Source organism: Camelus bactrianus, chromosome 23, assembly GCF_048773025.1.
Source record: "Camelus bactrianus isolate YW-2024 breed Bactrian camel chromosome 23, ASM4877302v1, whole genome shotgun sequence".
NCBI lineage: Eukaryota > Metazoa > Chordata > Mammalia > Artiodactyla > Camelidae > Camelus > Camelus bactrianus.
In genome coordinates, this window is record NC_133561.1 from 13,301,085 (window position 1) to 13,318,321 (window position 17,237).

Below are 17,237 nucleotides of genomic sequence, written 5' to 3' on the forward strand. Positions count from 1 at the left end.
ACCACGCGTATGTTTACAAAGACTTACAGGTTCTTGGGGGTCTGTTTCTTCCCACGCTCCCCAACCATCATCTTCCCAGTTTGTTGATTTACCTATTTTGAAAAAGATGAAAAGTGCTCACATGAAACACAGAGCTTAAAATATTTTTAAAACACTTCCTCTAAACATAATAAAACCAACTCTTAATATATAATACATATTCTATGAATATAATGCATATTACACATATTATATGAATCTAAAGGAAGAAAACAATGGTAAACTACACTAGATCAGGATTTTACTATATGTAATAATAATCAGGAAACATTTGACCTGAATTTCTAAATCTATGTAGTAGTAAAACTTTGCAAGTTATTTGGATCTCAAGCTATTGGATACCAAGTTTATCCACATTAAAATCAAACTGCAAAGGTAACTTTAAAAAAAATCTTTACGTGACAAATATTTGTTACTTAAGACATTAGACAAGTTAAATATACACAGTGACCAAAAACACACCTAAAATTTCATACAGATATCTTAAAACGTGTTCTTTAATAAGACAAGTTATCAAAGATAGAAAAAACTAAATTTTGAAACAAGATATCTACTATTCTCCACCCTTTTCTGGTACTCTGTGATTTCTTACACATGAGAACATTCTCTTGGATTAAAATAAGATGTTCAACCAACATTGCAACAGGGAATTAAATATCCTAAATTGGTTTGGAGGGTATGGTCCCTTATAATGCTCACGTTACTTGTTTTTATAAAATTACCTTTGACTTTATCTCTTGATATCATATGAGGAGAAGGAATAAAACTATCATTTTTAAAGGAATTAATCTGAGACAAACATTAGATACCTTATGTGTATTATCTCAAACAGATAAAAGTTCCAACGTGAAAAGAGCAGGCAGTTGCCTGATTGTAAGTTTAGGTTCCAAAATCAGATTTTCTAAGTTCATATCCTGGATCCAGCGCCAGTGCTTGCCAGCTCTGTGACCTGGAGCAAGTCACCCCAGATCTATAAGCTTCATTCCGCTTAGGAGAACATCAGGGAAAACAGTAGTACTCAGAGCTGGTGGGGTTGTTGTAAGTGCTTACACCAGACAGCATGCTGCAGTCCTCCGTGCCTGATACGGAACAAGTACTCAGTGCTAGTCATCGAGACTTAGCCATTAAAATAATATAAAATATAAATAAAAGACTATACTTAAACCAACCAGCTTCAAATTCTGGGGGAAGAATCAACTTAAAAGACAGGACTGAGTCTGTTATCTAGAATGCTTACAGCAGGAAGGAAGCAAACAGAACTTCTACTTATCTGTAAGTTTTTTATATTAGACAATAAAAAATGTTACAGTTTGGTACTTGGAATCATTCCTCAATTAGCTTTGTGGTAACTGTCCCATCTATGGTACTTAAAGAGCAAATAACTACTTTCTAATGTTCCAAGCACGTTGCTAGGCATATATTAAGTCCTAAAATACTATTATCATTTGATTAACACTGTACAACTTATAGAAGACTTCCATACACACAATTAAACAACTTAACAAATGTTCTGTTAACCACCATGTACCATACCCTGTAGTAGGAACAAAGAAAAATACAAACATATGAGCCCCTTTTCTTTAAAGAATTTGTGGTCTAGCGTAGGAGAGAGACAAACATGTTAACTGTCGTGGTAAGGCCTGTAATCCACTACTGTGGGAACTCAGAAGCGGCAGTGAGAGAGATGGAAAAATATAGTGAGGAGTCAGCTTAAACTAAGTCTTTAAGAAATGGCTAGGAACTCTTCAAAGGCAAACAGGCAAAAAGATGGCATTCACATACCACCAACAATCAATATACATTCAGCATTTCTACCTGCTTAAATGCTTCATAGGCATTAATTCACATAAGCATGACAAGGATCCTTTATTATTCCCTTTTTACAAAAAGAAAAACAGATTACCTAGTTTACATAACTTGACCAAGATCACAGAGGATTAAGTGGCAGAGTGAGGTTTGAATTCAAGTCTGCCTGAGTTCCAAGTCCCATGCTCACAAGTATTCTGCTAGACTTCTCCTATGGCCTCTGAAGACGGATAAGATTAGGAAAGAGTGGGGCTTACAATTTAAGGCCAAAAGCAAGATATTTATTATTTTTAAAAAGAAATATTCCCTCGCTATTGAGACTGAGAAGTTTTTTTTGTAACTTGCTCTTTGGCAATCTAATTCTGTTAGGTAATTAATCTCTTTATTCTGCTAATTTTTCCACTGCACCAAAAACAACTGTCATATTGTGGGCTCATGGCAAGTAAGTAGGCCACCCCACTTCTACAGTTTTAAAAATGCTTTGTCTTTTGTACAAGAAAACAAAGTACCACACTAAAGCTCACAATTCAGTGTTAAAATTGCTGTAAAAAAATGTTTATCAAATTACCGCAATCTCTGAGAGATCATGCAGAATTTAAAGCACTTCATGAAGGTCAGCTAATCATTAGTTCATTCATTCATTTATTCATTCAACAAACAATAGCCTCTCTTATATGTTGGGCACTGTGCTAAGTGCTTGAGATACAAAAGCAAACAAGCCTTCCGAGAGCTTGGTTTGTGCATATTAACCTCTGTTGAATGCTGTACAAAACTATGAAAAATGTGTTATTTCTCCTGCATATTGGTATAAAAAGTACTGACTCAATTCACAAATGACTCATCCGCTCAGAGGACAGCAGCAATTTGGACTTCCTGCCCCTGCAGGGACCCAGTCTCTCCTTATGGCACAATTTTAAACAATCCAGGAAGAGAAAGACCTTGAAAAATACTTTCTTTTTACAAAATATTTGTGTTCGTGACAGTTTACCCTTGTCTCAATGCCTCTGATAGGGGAGCTTCTATTAACAAGAGGGAAAAAGAATTTAATCGGGCATCTCTCACAATCACAGGAATACATTTCCAAAGAAGTCACGGTACAAACAGAGGTTAAAGGAAGGTGAAGGAGAACTATCACTTAGGTAGGTTAACAACGTTTCTGAAGGCTGATCTCGAATCCTAAGTCTGTTCATCATACTTCTAGGAAAATGTATTCCAAATTCTAGTCAACTTAAGAATGGGAAACATTAAAAAAAGTGGGGGTGGATTTCTGCAAACTATACACTACGCTGTGGCTATTTCTACTCAGGGCCAGTGATATAAATTTTGCAGCCTCCTGACTTCTGTTGAAAATCATTTGATACTGTTTTGCAGGCTGCTGTTTGACAGCTATTGTCAGCTGTTAAAAAGTGTCAGAATCTCAGCACTTTACCAAGGTTATTTCCTATGCCCTCAAACTATGTAAGCAGGCCAAGCACATTCTTAAAAAAAAAAGGTGGTTTATGTTGAAAAACTAGCTGACGAATGTCTAATAAAGTTGCTGTTCATGTACAGAATTTTATTCAGGCAGTCCTTCCTTCTGGTAACTTCCATATGAAAGATGATGGTTCTTCAATCCATATCATTATCAATGTATTTTAATTGATTATTGATCAAGGTTGTGGACTACCAGAGCAATGTGTTTAACATATGAGAACTGTGCACTGTTTAATGTCAATATGGAACATCACTGTAAAATCTTAAGGTCTACAAATCCTATGTACTCATGAAGAAATAAGACTAATTTACTTTTCATTATTAAACTATGATTGTCTCTTAGAATAATTAGATCAAAATCTCCTATAGGCCAGGGTAATTTGAAAGTCCCAAGCTCTGGTATAACTTAAGAGGTAAATGGGTTTAACAAAATGTACTATCGAACATGGACACCAGGACATACAATTTTTTTAGCGATGTCAGGGTCCAGTGTAAAAATTCCAGACCCTATAAATCACCACATCACATAGCTTTTGGCATTTACCCAGTTTACCTGATGAGCCAAGTGGCACTTATTTCAGTCAAAGGCTGGACGATAAATTATGGAGTAATTGTAAGAAGTTTTCTCCATTTTTTAAATAAATAAGTAGCAACCATCCAATCTCCAGAAATTCTTTAAATGACACTATCATCAACTGCCTGCATCCTTTATTTTGCTGAAGTCAAATTCAACAACACCGATGAGCAAATTTTTAAAATGGCGTCCACTTTCATTGCCTTTATATAAGCAGAGTTACAGTCTCTTCTCTCGGTAGCCTTAAAATCTCTGCAAGAAGAGACTAAAATAATGAGTTAGGGGTGACTACAGCTTTAAGGTTGGACCCACCCTGAAAACATGAGACAGATCGTCCATGGATTACACTCTGAGGATCACTAGCTTCAAGGATAAACTTCAATGCCCATCTAACCTGATCCTAAATATCCTTTTTCCCTTTGCCTACCCTCACCCGTGTTTCTATTCTTTCACTCCAGTTAGACTCTTCACTCACTGGCGGGCAGTCTGTAGCAGCACTATCCAATAAAAACATAATGCAAGCCCCACATGCCATTTTAAATGTACTAGCAGCCATATTTAAAAAGCAGAAAGAAACAGGCAAAATTAATTTTAATAATGCAGTTTATTTAATATAACATAGGCAAAATATTATAATTTAAATAAGTAATCAATGTTAAATTGTTCATGAGATATTTTACATTGTGTCTTTGATCCTAAGTCTTCAAGATCCCATGTGGATTTCACACTTAGAGCACGTCAGTGTGGACCAGCCACGTTTCGAGTGCTCAGTTGGACATGTGGCTCATGGCCACAGTATGAGATAAGTCTAGAACAACTATTAGGTCTCTGGAGTCAGACTGCCTGGGTTGGACACCCAGCTTTACCCCTATAGAGTCATATGACCTTGGGCAATTTATTTAATCTTTTCTGCCTTGGCTTCCTCTTAAGCAAAATGGAGTTAATAACCATTTATACCTCATATTGTTGGTCAAGAGCTGACATATGTAAAGCACTTAGGAGTAGTGCTTGGCACACAGACACCCTCAATGGCTGTTACAATGAGTCCTCTCTATATACAGCATCCTCACTCCTCATTCTTACTCTGTGCCTTTGTCTATCCCATATTTGACAACCAAAATGCATTCCCATTTGTCTCCACCTTTCCAAATCCAACTTCCCCTCCAGGACTCAGATGAACTCTTTATGAAGTTTGCTTGCATCCACCAATGGTCCTTCTCTCTTGTGAAACCACAGCACTTAACTATATTTTTCTTTCAGAATTTAAGTATGAACTGTGCTGGGTCATTTGCTGCATTAACTTGTTTGATTTACCATAAATGCACACCTTGTCGATACAACTATTAGGCCTCGGAGGGCAGAAACTACGTATACTGTATGTGTGCAAACTCTCATACACACACGTACATAAGTATCTTCAAGAATACCATAACCACTTAATAAATATTTATATCCATTTAGGATACAAAGTCTTTAAAATGACTTTCTTACCCAAACACTTCCCCATTATAGCCCTATAAAAGCAGTAAGATTTAAACTAGCATTTTAAAATATAGTGAACAAATCAGCTGCTGATTCTAAATCTTTTGCAATTTCACAGAAATACAAAACAATAACAACTTTACTTTTTGTAAACTTCATATACACAGACTTTATGCCCAGGTCAAAACCAACTTTTTCAAATAAGCTTTCTATGTAAAATTAAAAACATATAAACTTTAATAATTCTCTATTCCATTCAGAAAAAATAATTAAAAAAACAATAATTCTTAGCTTTAGTTCTGATTAAAAATAGGAAAAATAGAGTATTTCTGTCCTAATTCAAGTCTAAGGGGCAGAATTCGATTATGTAAAAAATGATCCTCTAGAAATATCATTCAAAATAGTTGGCCTGATATGGATTAATGAGTCTTTATAGTTCTTACACAAACACAAACACACACACACACACACACACACACAGAGTATATTTCGACATAAAACGATACCTGTATCATTACTTTAAAAAGATCCTGCATCAATAAAGGAAAACCAATACATTCATTCAATTAGGAATGAGTTTCAGACTAATGTTTTGGTAGGCTAGAAAATAACCACAAAGGACACTGAGATCCCAAATAAACACCAGAACTGTGTCTGTACTCTATTACGCAAATATTCTTTTTGCCAATGGGAATAAAACAGGTTATACTAAAATCAGTTAAAAAAAACAGCAAATATTGCCTATTGGAGGCATCTAAAACTAGGTCACGAGACTGCTTCCCTCGTCTTGTTACTTCAGTGCTGTGATTCATGTGTCAGATGTTTCTCCTAAGGCAGTTATTTTACAACTATATCACATCAGTATAGCATCAGCTATAAGCAAAATATTTCAAAGGCTCATGTTTTCAACTAGGCTTTCCCATCTCATTTCCTGTACAACCTACCGGGGGAGGAAATGGCATTTCCAAACACGCAAGACATCTCTGCATAGTTTTGAATCAGTAATTTTAAGGGAGTGGGGGCAGCAAAATTTTCTTGAGGGAAGAGCTTCCTTTAAACATCTATTCTTTTCTCATTCTTAGCCATTTTTTCCTTAAAATTCACAGAAAATCAAGGATTGCACTGAGGATTCAATTTAAGTCTTTCAAGAAGTTTGCCAGCTGACATTATTTTGTTAGTCCACCTCAATTGGTGAAATTACCCTTCCCTCTTATTTCACACAACTTGAATCATACCTGCTCTCTATGTAAATAAAATTTTTAAGCTGATCTCCAACTTATATGATATGCAGAGAAATAAAAACAAGCAAGATGAAGTTACAAGTAACAGCAACAAAAATCAACTACGTCCTCATTGATTAGTAACTTGACTTCTCAATCCTTAACTTTTCTTATACCCATCACTGAAGAGGGCTGTTTTGAACTGTCTAGAATAATTGTTAATATAATCATAAGCCCTTGTTCTTACCCTTATCAAGTTAAATGTTTTGCCTGGATGAATAAAACCAATGACTTTAAAATATAAAATATAACTACAACTCCCTCTGGAGAGAATTTTCTCCCTGAAGAGATTAGATTATAGTAGTATAAAAGATATGTTCAGTTTCTCACTTGATAAATGATACAGTCATTGAAATCTTCAAAGTATAGGGAAAACATACTGTAATTCAATCATCAAAAAATATAGGTATCTTTTTAGGGATATTTCCAGTGAATGAATTATTCTACCAATGAAAGCTAAAATAAGAAATTAAATTTCTGCTTTCCATAGTTCTATTTAATCCCAAAAATACATTATTCTGATTTGCTTCTGAATAGTATGTCCTCATAAAATGAGCGTTATCTTTTTCATTTAAGAAGAACCTGAAGCTAGAGAGGAAATTGAATTCTAGAAGTGGGCAATTAATTTGACAGTATTTGCTTTTTCCAGTATGAGTATGTCAAGATCAAAAACAAAAAGAGAAACTGAAATCATTAAATGTTAGGAAAAGGAAAACTTAATTTAATCTTCATGGTCTAAGAAAAGATCTGATTAACACTGAATCAAATTCACTCCCGTTCTTCTAAGACAAGAAAAAAAGAACAGATAATGTACTTGGTTTATATAAAGAGCACGAACCTCTAGAGCCTATGACTCAGAAATAATTCGGGGGTTCAATCAATTTTACTTGGCTTTTCTTGGTCAAGACAAGGAAAGCATCACATAGCAACACAAAGTAAAAAAGAGACTAATGAAAAGAGAAGCTGCTTCTTAGTCTCCTATGCTTCAGAATTATTAATCTTTTTCTATTTCTAGGGAAACCGAAAATGGGAAGATAACTTGCATATTAGCATAGTCCTTTCAGCACATAAAAATATGTAGCAATCTAAAATGAGGCAGCCATCCTATTTTCAACAAGCAGGAGTTTATTTCTTTCAAACCACCATGATTAAATCAGACTAGATCTTTAAGGTCCCTTTCAGTTCTAGAATTCTAATGACTCCTGTTGTCAAATAAGTAGCCTCCTGTATCACATAAGAAGAATGCTGATAGTCAATTCAGAAAATGACAGAACTGAAAATATCTTCAAGCAAAAATAAGAGTGCATCCTCTTGCTCTAAGGTTTACAGCAATGAACATGTTTCCCTTGCCCAAAAACCTAAGAAATTTTTAGACCCACCATAACCAAAACAATAAAACAAAAAATGCATAGACTTGAAGAAATTTAATATGCCCTGTTCTTCTTCCTATTTTGTTTTTCAAAAGAAGTCATTAAGGGCAATAATATATATATTAGAAAGAACTTTTATATCTTCTACAATTGTTTCCTACAAGTTCATAATTATGTGTTATTGATTTATTATATCCCAAGCTGCAGAAAAAGACAGGCAGATACAGGCTAATACGGTGAGGGAATTAGAAGGCGAAGGTATGAAAATACTGCTAGCTACAGCTAATTTCTGCATATTCTAGAGCCAATTCGATGTCTTCCTGACTTAACTCCTTCTAATATTCCATTATTGCCCCTGTGAGGAAACTTTCCTCATATTTAAGCTAAATTCTTCCAATACCAGCTTAATCTTGCTATTACTTCTAATTTAAAAAAATACAGATAAAGTCTGAAAATAATCTTATCATACAAGAAACACTTTTCATTTACTAGAAGAGCAAAAATCAAAGAAACTGGTAACAGGGAGATGACAAGTATGTGTGTAAACAGTACTTCTGTTTACCATGGACAGGAATGAACGTGACCAATTTTTAGAGTAACTGAGCAACTGTCATCAACAATTAAAATGTGAATTCCTACTATCCAGCAATTACAGTCCCTGAAACTTACATACAGAAATATTAGCATTATGGGTAAACCATGTATAAGGACACTTACTAAGCAAAAACATCAGAAATAATCTAAAGTTCATTGATAGGGGAATGGGAGTCTTCACTGGAATACTGTGAAGCCATTAGAAAAAAATGCCACCAAGTTGTATATACAGACTTGAAAAGATATTGACATTATATAATTAAGTAACCCCCCAAAAAGTTCCAGAATATACCATTTTACAAAAATGAGACTATAATATAAAATTTAAAATACCCATGTGCCAAGTATGTGTTTATTATCTAAGCAGAAAGTCTGGAAGGATTCTCACCAGGGTAGCACTTTGTAACAGAACTTTCTGTAATGATGGAGGTGCTCTAAATCTGTGCTATCCAATAAGGTAGCCACTAGGCAGGTATACGTGGCCACTGAAATGTAGCTAGCAGGACTGAGGAACTCAATTTTTATTTTTATCTAATTTCTATTAATTTAAACTTAAATTTAAATAGCCACATGTGGCCAGTGGCTACCATTTTGGACAGCATAACACTAGTTTTAACATCTGGAAGGTGGGATATAAGAAATCAGAAGTAGTTTCCTGTCTGACTTTATAACTTTAAAAAAAGGGAACGTGACAATGAGTAACTCTCTCTCTCTCTTGATCTGAGACTCTCTCTTCTGGGAAATTTATGTCTGAGACTTAGGCTCATATGATACACAGAAAAGTGATCTGTGTTCAAGAGACTCTTTCTGGTCTTCTTTTCAAAGGAGGAATACGGCATGGCAGACACCTAAGGGTTTCAAGGATTCCTTTCCATGAGGTCCTTAGGGTCTCAATAGTCCCAACTGATATTAGCACAGTAGTCATTCAGACACACTTGCTGTCTTGTAGCTCCAGGATTGTCACTGTGTAGACCATTAAATAACGTCTGACGAATACCAATCTAAGGAAAAAATGATCTCCCCTTTTAAGAGATCCTGCAAAGGCCATCTAACTGGTCATTCTATTTCTACTTTCACCCACCACTCCCATTCATTCTCTTCCTTGCTGACAAATAAATATTACCCTGGTTAACCTATTTCTCAGCTCAAATTCCCTTCATAGATCGCCACTGCTATATCTAGCGAATTTCAAACTCCATCCATCACCACGGCTACTGCCTTAGTCCTGTCTGTACTTCTGAGGGCCCTGATTTGGTCTTGTATGAACATCTCCCAAATGGTCCCCTACCTTTAGCTCTGCATTACCCAAGCTACCCTTTTCAGAGCCTCCAAATCCATCTCTCTACAACTCATATCTTGAAATGCTATACTTTGGCTTAAAACCAACAATGGTTAGGTTGCCACTAGCACAGACTCCCAGAAAAATTCAAATGGGTTACAGGTGAGCCAAGACATGGCTTTTTTTCTTATTTGCTTTATTGCAAATACTATTAGAAGCAGATAACTGAGAAAAATAACATACATTATCACAAATTTAGATAATTATTAAACAAAAATGGTAATCTGTTGGGATGGATGAGGAGTTTACAGTACCTTAAAGGGGAGGTTTTTTTTAACAACTTGGAGCAACTTATTATAATAATACTTGGAATGTGTGAGAGGTGAGCCTTTATTTAGTAAAGTAGGAGGAGGCAGGGTAGAAAAGTAGGCATCTGGTGCCTACATAGGCGCATCTGGAAGCTGATCTACTTAAAACCATATTTCCAAGAAACCTTAGCAAATTTCCACGTAATCCCAAGGTATTCTTACTTCCATTTGAAGACCCTGCTACCGTGTAAAATCTGAAGGCTTCTGCCCGTCTCTCCAGCTTTATCCCTTACCATGTCCCACTCTCCCACCACAATTTATTATCTGCAGCTTTCTGACCCCAATGCTGTTTCACATTTCACATCCCTTGCCTGACCATTTTCTCTCCACCTGATGGACCTCTACTAAACTAGTAAAACTTGGCGAAAATGACAGTTCCCCTATAAAGACTTTTCTGAGTCCCCTACACAGAATGAACCAACACTCCTTCATTCTCTATCATATTCCAATTATAGCATAACACCTCCAACACTCCTTTTACATTCTTATCTCCTTTATTGCTGAAAGCTCCTTGAGGAGAGGAACCGATTTTATTTACCTCTAAGACTACTTTGTGCTTACTAAGGAGCAGGTGTGCAATAAGTATTAGCTGAAGGAAGGAATTAAAGACTGCTCATGTCAATTTCCTTACGACAAAAATTTATCTCCAAGACACTCTTCCAAATTTAAATAGCTAACAAAATCCAGTAACTCTATAAATTTTCTAAAATTCCTATAAATGTTCTTCTTTCAGATTACTTCTCTCTCCCCAGTATTATCACAAACAAAAGCATTTTCACCAAGTACAAAAAAAAGGGTATTTTACACCATTTATAATATTTCAGCCTAAAATGATTCCATGATTTTAGGTTACCCTAAAAAGCACACTTTTCTCTGTGATTGTATAAGAACACAATTTTAATTGATTTAATTAAAGTTAATTCCCTGTATGCTTTATCTTCTATCTTTCTGATAAAAGAGGCAAGAAGGAAAGCTACCCCACCTTTTAAGTATGTCAACAGAAAATTATTTTACTATTGGGTAAATAAGAGATCCACAAGATTATAACATCTAAATTACCTCCAATATTCTAATTCTCCCTCTCTGTACATGTATTTCTTTTTTTCTTTCTTTTTTTGTGTTTAACTTAATTATAAATATCAGAAAGCTGATACAGAAATCCAGTCTCATTGGAAATTATCTCACTGTAAGTTAGGTAGGCACCTATACTACTACCCAGCTCCAAAATTTTGAAGTATGAGACCAAATTTTATGTCTAAAATAGATAGCATTTGGTTGAGTAGAAATAATTATGAATATTTATCACTAACGTAAACATTGAAAAATAGTAGGGATCAAGATCTCTTTTACAGCAATAGAAGACAGTCTCATTTTATAACTGATGATATTAAGTAACAGAAAGCCATACTGTTATTCTCTGACAATTCAAATATGGAAGAGAGCAGTACTGAGTTCTGGGTACCCAGGTACCAGGTATTACTATGTCTATGACAATATTCACATTAAAATAAAAGTTATTAAACCAACGGGTAAGTCATCAAAATTATCATTTACATAGAAATCATGACAAGTAATTGAGGTTTCTTTATTCTTTTGGTTTCACATATCCCCTAGAGATGAGCTGGGATAAGAAATTCAAACTATATAAGCTAAGTAAAACGACCTCATGACTTCTGCTTCCCAATAAAGTAATTACTTATAACACTAATAAATGAAGTATAGAAAAGCCAAGCCAAACACCATCATAACTGCATTCCTACTCTGCAAATTTTCACCCTCACAAAAGTTTAGATTCAGGTTTTCTTAATGAAGAGCTCTTTACATAACTTTATTTTCTGTAAAAGATGGCCCTGAGTGATTACTGAAATCCAGAGCCCTTGTCACTCCAAGAATTCCAAGTAAACTACCTATAATTGGCTAGCCATTTTTCTGGTTTTCATTTCTAAATTAAAGCACCATTTTAACTGTAAAATACAGGTTTGGCAAAGGGGCTCACTGGTTAAGGGGTTCTTTCTCCGTTTATTTTCTACTTGAACTGATGGTAGCCACAATAACCAACCTACATACACCTAAGAAGTTTATTCAAAAGGGTAATAAATTAAATCACATTTGCAAACGCATAGGCATATTATAAATTAATATAGATGTATGGGGTATGATTATACTCCCAACTGCCTGGATCCAGTTCACAGTCTAAGGCTACCCTTCACTGTACAGCCCTGGACAAGCATTCCACATGTGTGTGCCTAAATTTTTGCTCCTGTAACTGTGCCATGCAATATGGCAGCCACTAGCCACATCTGACTATTTAAGTAAAATTAAAAATCCAGTTCCTCAGTAACACTTGCCATATTTCAAGGGCTCCATAGCTAGCTGTGGCTAGAGAGTCCCACGCTGGACAGTACAGACTTGGCGATGAAAACAAGGTGAAATGATTGCGAGTAACAAATGAGATCAAGGGGGTGGGGGGGGGACCATTTTGGATTAGATGTTCAGAAAGAGCCTCCCTGAGATGCTGAGACTTGAACAAAATGCAACGAGCATGCAAAGATCTGCACAGAACCTCCAGGGCAGGGACAGGAGCAAGGGCAAAGGCCTCAGGCACAAAGGGGCTTGGGTGGTTTGACAGCAAAAGCATAAGAAACATGGGGAGAAGAGTATGAGGTGCAGGAAGTGGCAGGGATCAGGGCCTTGGGGGCCTCATAAGAACTCTGGATTGTATATTAAGTGCAACTGAAAGCCACAGGGGAAGTGAGGGTATAGCTCAAGTGGTAAAGTGCACACTTAGCACACATGTGGTCCTGGGTTCAATCCCCAGTACCTCCTCTAAAAATAAATAAACCTAATTACCTCCCCCGACTGCCAAAATTAAATAATATAATTTTTAAAAATCACAATTTAAAAAAAGGCCAAAGAGGGTTATAAAGAGGGGATTGCTATGATCTAAATTATGTCTTTAAAAGTTCACTCTGACTGCTTTTGGGAACTAATTACAAGAAACCATTGCCCAGATCAGAAAAGATGGTGGCTGGACCAGGGGAGTGGCAGTGGGATAGAGAAAACATGTTCTTTTCTTTACATCCCCTGTCTATAGTCCTATGTCCACCATCCTTCACAACCTGGCTCCTTGAAATAGTCAACTTAATTTTTTAATGCCTCAATATCTTGTAAATATGATTTCTGCCTCCACCATTCCACTGAAACTGTCCTAAGGTTCCAGCCACCTCCACCTTCCCAAAACTCATGAGCTTTTGTCTCCTTATCCTAGCTGACCTCTGCTACATTTGCAACTGCTGACCCCTCTTCCCTTTCCTCCAATTCTCTCTCACTCCTGGGGCATCACTCTCACCTGGTTTTCCTCTTTGTTACGTTCTCAGTCCTCTTCCCATTAACCTCTATGTGACTCCTCAGTGCTCCTCTACTGTTTTGCCTTCAGTGCCGAGTTCATTTCACTATATACATAATCCTTGAGACCTGACACTTTTTGCTGGTATCTCCCAAATTAACACCTCTGGCTCAGGGATCCTCACTAAGTTTTAGGCCTCCAGCTGAGACCACCACGAGCATTTAAAACTGGGCAAACTGCAAACACTTAAAGATGCCAAAGGTCCAAAACCTACCTCCTTCATTAAAAACCCTTGCCCAAGCCAAATGCCAAAGGCACACTCAACTCCCTCTCACCAGCTACAACCCCCAACACCAGATCTTCATTAGGTTCTGCAGATTCTACCTCCTTAACATCTTTCTAATCTAGACCCCCTGCTCTCAAGTCTTGCTGATGCTATTTTAGTTCAAGTGCGCATCACTTTCACGTGGATTATTGGAAGAGCCTCCCAACCACCTTCCCTGCTTCCTCTCTCCCCTTCCTACCAGTGCCAAAGCACAGAACAGGTTGATTCAACTTTGTTGATTACATTACGTACAGATCTGATGTCATTCCTCTGCATAACGTCTTTCAGACGCATCCCATTCTTTTCACAAGGCTTCTCGTGATCAAGCTCCTTATTACCTTTACAGCTCATCTCCCCTCCCTTTCCCCCACATCCTCTTCTTCAGTCATTAGGCCTTACTTAGTTCTCTAAACATCACACTATTTCAGGCCTCCCTTTCTCTGCACATGCTATTACCTCTTCCTAATTCATCTAACTACGACTTCAAAGGTAGGCTTAAGCAAAACCACTTCAAGGAAGTGCCCCCCTAGTACCATATATATATGGGGGGGGGAGAAATACATTATCTCAATCACACTGTACGGTAGGGGTTAACTTATTTGTCTCAGTAAACTGTAAGTTCTGAGACTGCAGAGACCAACTTTATTTGATTTGCAGCACTACTGACTGGCACAGAGTAAATATTCATACACAGTTTTGATTCAGTATCAAACTTTAAAAAGGGAGGAGCTGACTTATTGGGCCTTTTATGACCATCCCAGTAGAGCACAAAGTAACAGCACTCTACGACAAAGCCTGGCGTGCTTCAGACTGGAAATACGAAGAAATCAAACGTAAAATACACACACTTTCAATAACAGAAATGTAGGACATTCTGAGGAACTATGCAGTAGCTAATAAACCAGACTTTGCATTTTAAACTACTGGGCGAGTTACACTGTTTGATGATAATAGCAGGTGGACGGCTTCCCAGCTTAATAAAACATACTAACTTTTCCTGGCCATGCTACTGTAAATTAAGTTCCTGAGGGGGATTCTCACTCCCTGACAGGTTATTTTCCTGATGTGGGAGATGCCTACTCACCACCTTAGGAGTCACTCACTTGTCAATCACTTATTCTCTGAATCTGAATGAGAGGAAAGAGGATGGAAGAAGGGAGAGTGTGGGCGATGGTTAACACTTTCGGAAAAGGAGACAGCAGAAGGCCAGGCATGGGGGAGCGGGGGGGGGGGTGCTGAGGCAAAACCAGGCCTAGAACGCTGACAGCTGGCAAAGAATGGGGAGAAGGATGCGACCACGGAGCAGGCAGAACGGGGACCTCGGGCCAGAAGGAGGGGAGCTACAGGAGACGGAGAGAGAAAGCTAGCCGGTGGGGGTGGGGAAGTGGGACAGGCCGAGACCGGAGGAAGCAGGACGCAGTGTTTGGCCAGAGGGCGGAGTGGCTTAGGGGAAAGCTGGGGCGACAGGAAGACAACACAGACGCAGCCAGGGCGGACGCGGCTTTAGGACGAGGACGGCAGGGGATCCGCGCAGTCAGAAGAGGGAAAGCGCCGGGAGAACTAGGGACCCCGGAGGCAGAAGGGGCGGGAGCGGGCAGGAGCCCCCAACCTGCCCAGCAGGGGCCGCGGGCGGAGGCACTTACTGGGGTCCCTCCGCACGGCGCCGCTGGGGGTCTCCGCCCGCAGATGAGGGAAGAGGAAGTCCCGGGCGGCCTGGAGGTCCTGGAAGTAGCAGAACTGGACAATGGAGCAGGCCATGGCTCCGGGGAACCCCGCTCGGGCATTCACCTCACCTCACCACGCCCTTGCCCCGCGCCACCCCACCGCCGCCACCGCCGCCACCGCCGCCACCGCCGCCACCGCCGAGCCAGAACAGCTTCAGCCACGCAGGGGCGGGGAAACCAAACCGGAAGCTGTCAGCGCCCTCGGGTCCGCCGCCCCGAACGCTGCGCGTGCGCGGGACGGCCCCGGCGCCCGGGCCGGCGAGGTCCGAGTCACGTGACCAGTGGTGGCCAGTGGAGGAGGGTCTAACATCGACGTGGAGGCAAGGGGCCGGCTTTAGTCCCATTCTGCGCCTGCACCCGGGAGTCAACCCTTTTATTCATTCTGGCATTTAGCCAGAGGTGATCTAATTGGGCGTTCTCCGCGCCAGCCTTTGAAGCATTTAACCAGTCTTATTGATGTCCTACTATTGGCACGATTACGTTGTTTCACAGACAACAATCCCTGTTAAGCTAATGGCATGCCAGTGGGGGACGGTGTCATGCAGGTATCTGAGTTTGAAAAGATTAATGTCCCTCCCGGAAATCAGCCCCGTTTAGGCTCGCTTTAAGTGCTCCTCATATAAATTCTCGTCGTACTCTGCACGCCTAGTATAGGACTGTGTTATACTCATGTTTTTCATTCATTCCTTCATCCATTCAACAAATATTTGTTGTTGTTTTTTTCTGTCAGCCACGCAAGGCACTGAGTATAAAGTAGAGAACCAAAGAGATGAATACTTGTTGCCCTGGAGCTCAGAATTCTAGTGGCTGACACAGGTAGTAAGCAATTAACTACTCAACTATTTAACTGAAATTGGCATAATGCTAGGAAAGAAAGAAGAACGTACAAAGTGCTATGACAGCACATAACAGGGAACTTCACCTAGTTGGTTTGTGTTTTTTGTTTTGTTGGGGTGGCGGTGGAGGGTTGCCAGGATCCGGAACAGACTTCATTGTAACCTCCTGAAGGTTGGGATGTCATTTAATGCCTTTGTATCCACAGCATCTAGCACAGGACTGGGCACATAGTGCTCAGTAAATACTTGCTGGAGGAATGGAATATGTACATAAAGTAGAATAAGCCGCTTCTTTTTACAAAGCACTTCGTATTTGTTACAGTACTTTTCCACATGTCCGATTAGATAGTCACAATGCCATCTTGAAAGAACATGCCTTAATTTTTTTAATGAAGGAATTTATCTATGCCTCTGAGAAGACTCTTGAAGTCCATTTAAATAATTTTTTTTAAGAAAAAACCAAAAAAGGAATTATTTTAATGTTAGCATAAAGAACCGGAGACACTCACATACTTCCCAAAGGAAACCTAAAGTGGTCATCCACTATATACAACAGAAAATGGGGTGGAAATAAATGGAAGGCAAATAGACGAAGTCCAGAGCATTCTTTTCTGATAGACATGTGTACACACTTAGTCCTAATAATGTAACAACTATAATTTAGTGCACAGATTCCTACTCCATTAATTCCTGTTTCTAAAGTAAAATGATTTTCACAAAATTGGTTATTTCTGTTATCCG

At 38.6% G+C, this 17,237-nt stretch overlaps 1 protein-coding gene across 1 annotated transcript in view; it reads right to left on the bottom strand.

Annotated features, from left to right (window-relative positions):
- Window positions 1–15,810, bottom strand: part of RAB3GAP2 (RAB3 GTPase activating non-catalytic protein subunit 2) — a 75,665-nt gene extending 59,855 nt beyond the window's left edge. The window contains exons 1-2 of the mRNA XM_010974000.3: window positions 15,580–15,810; window positions 28–92 (exon numbers count right to left, since the gene is read on the bottom strand). Coding sequence (XP_010972302.1) covers window positions 28–92; window positions 15,580–15,694 — 180 coding nt within the window. The 5' untranslated portion in view covers window positions 15,695–15,810. The remainder of the gene's footprint in view (window positions 1–27; window positions 93–15,579) is intronic.
- Between the last annotated feature and the right edge of the window lie 1,427 nt (window positions 15,811–17,237).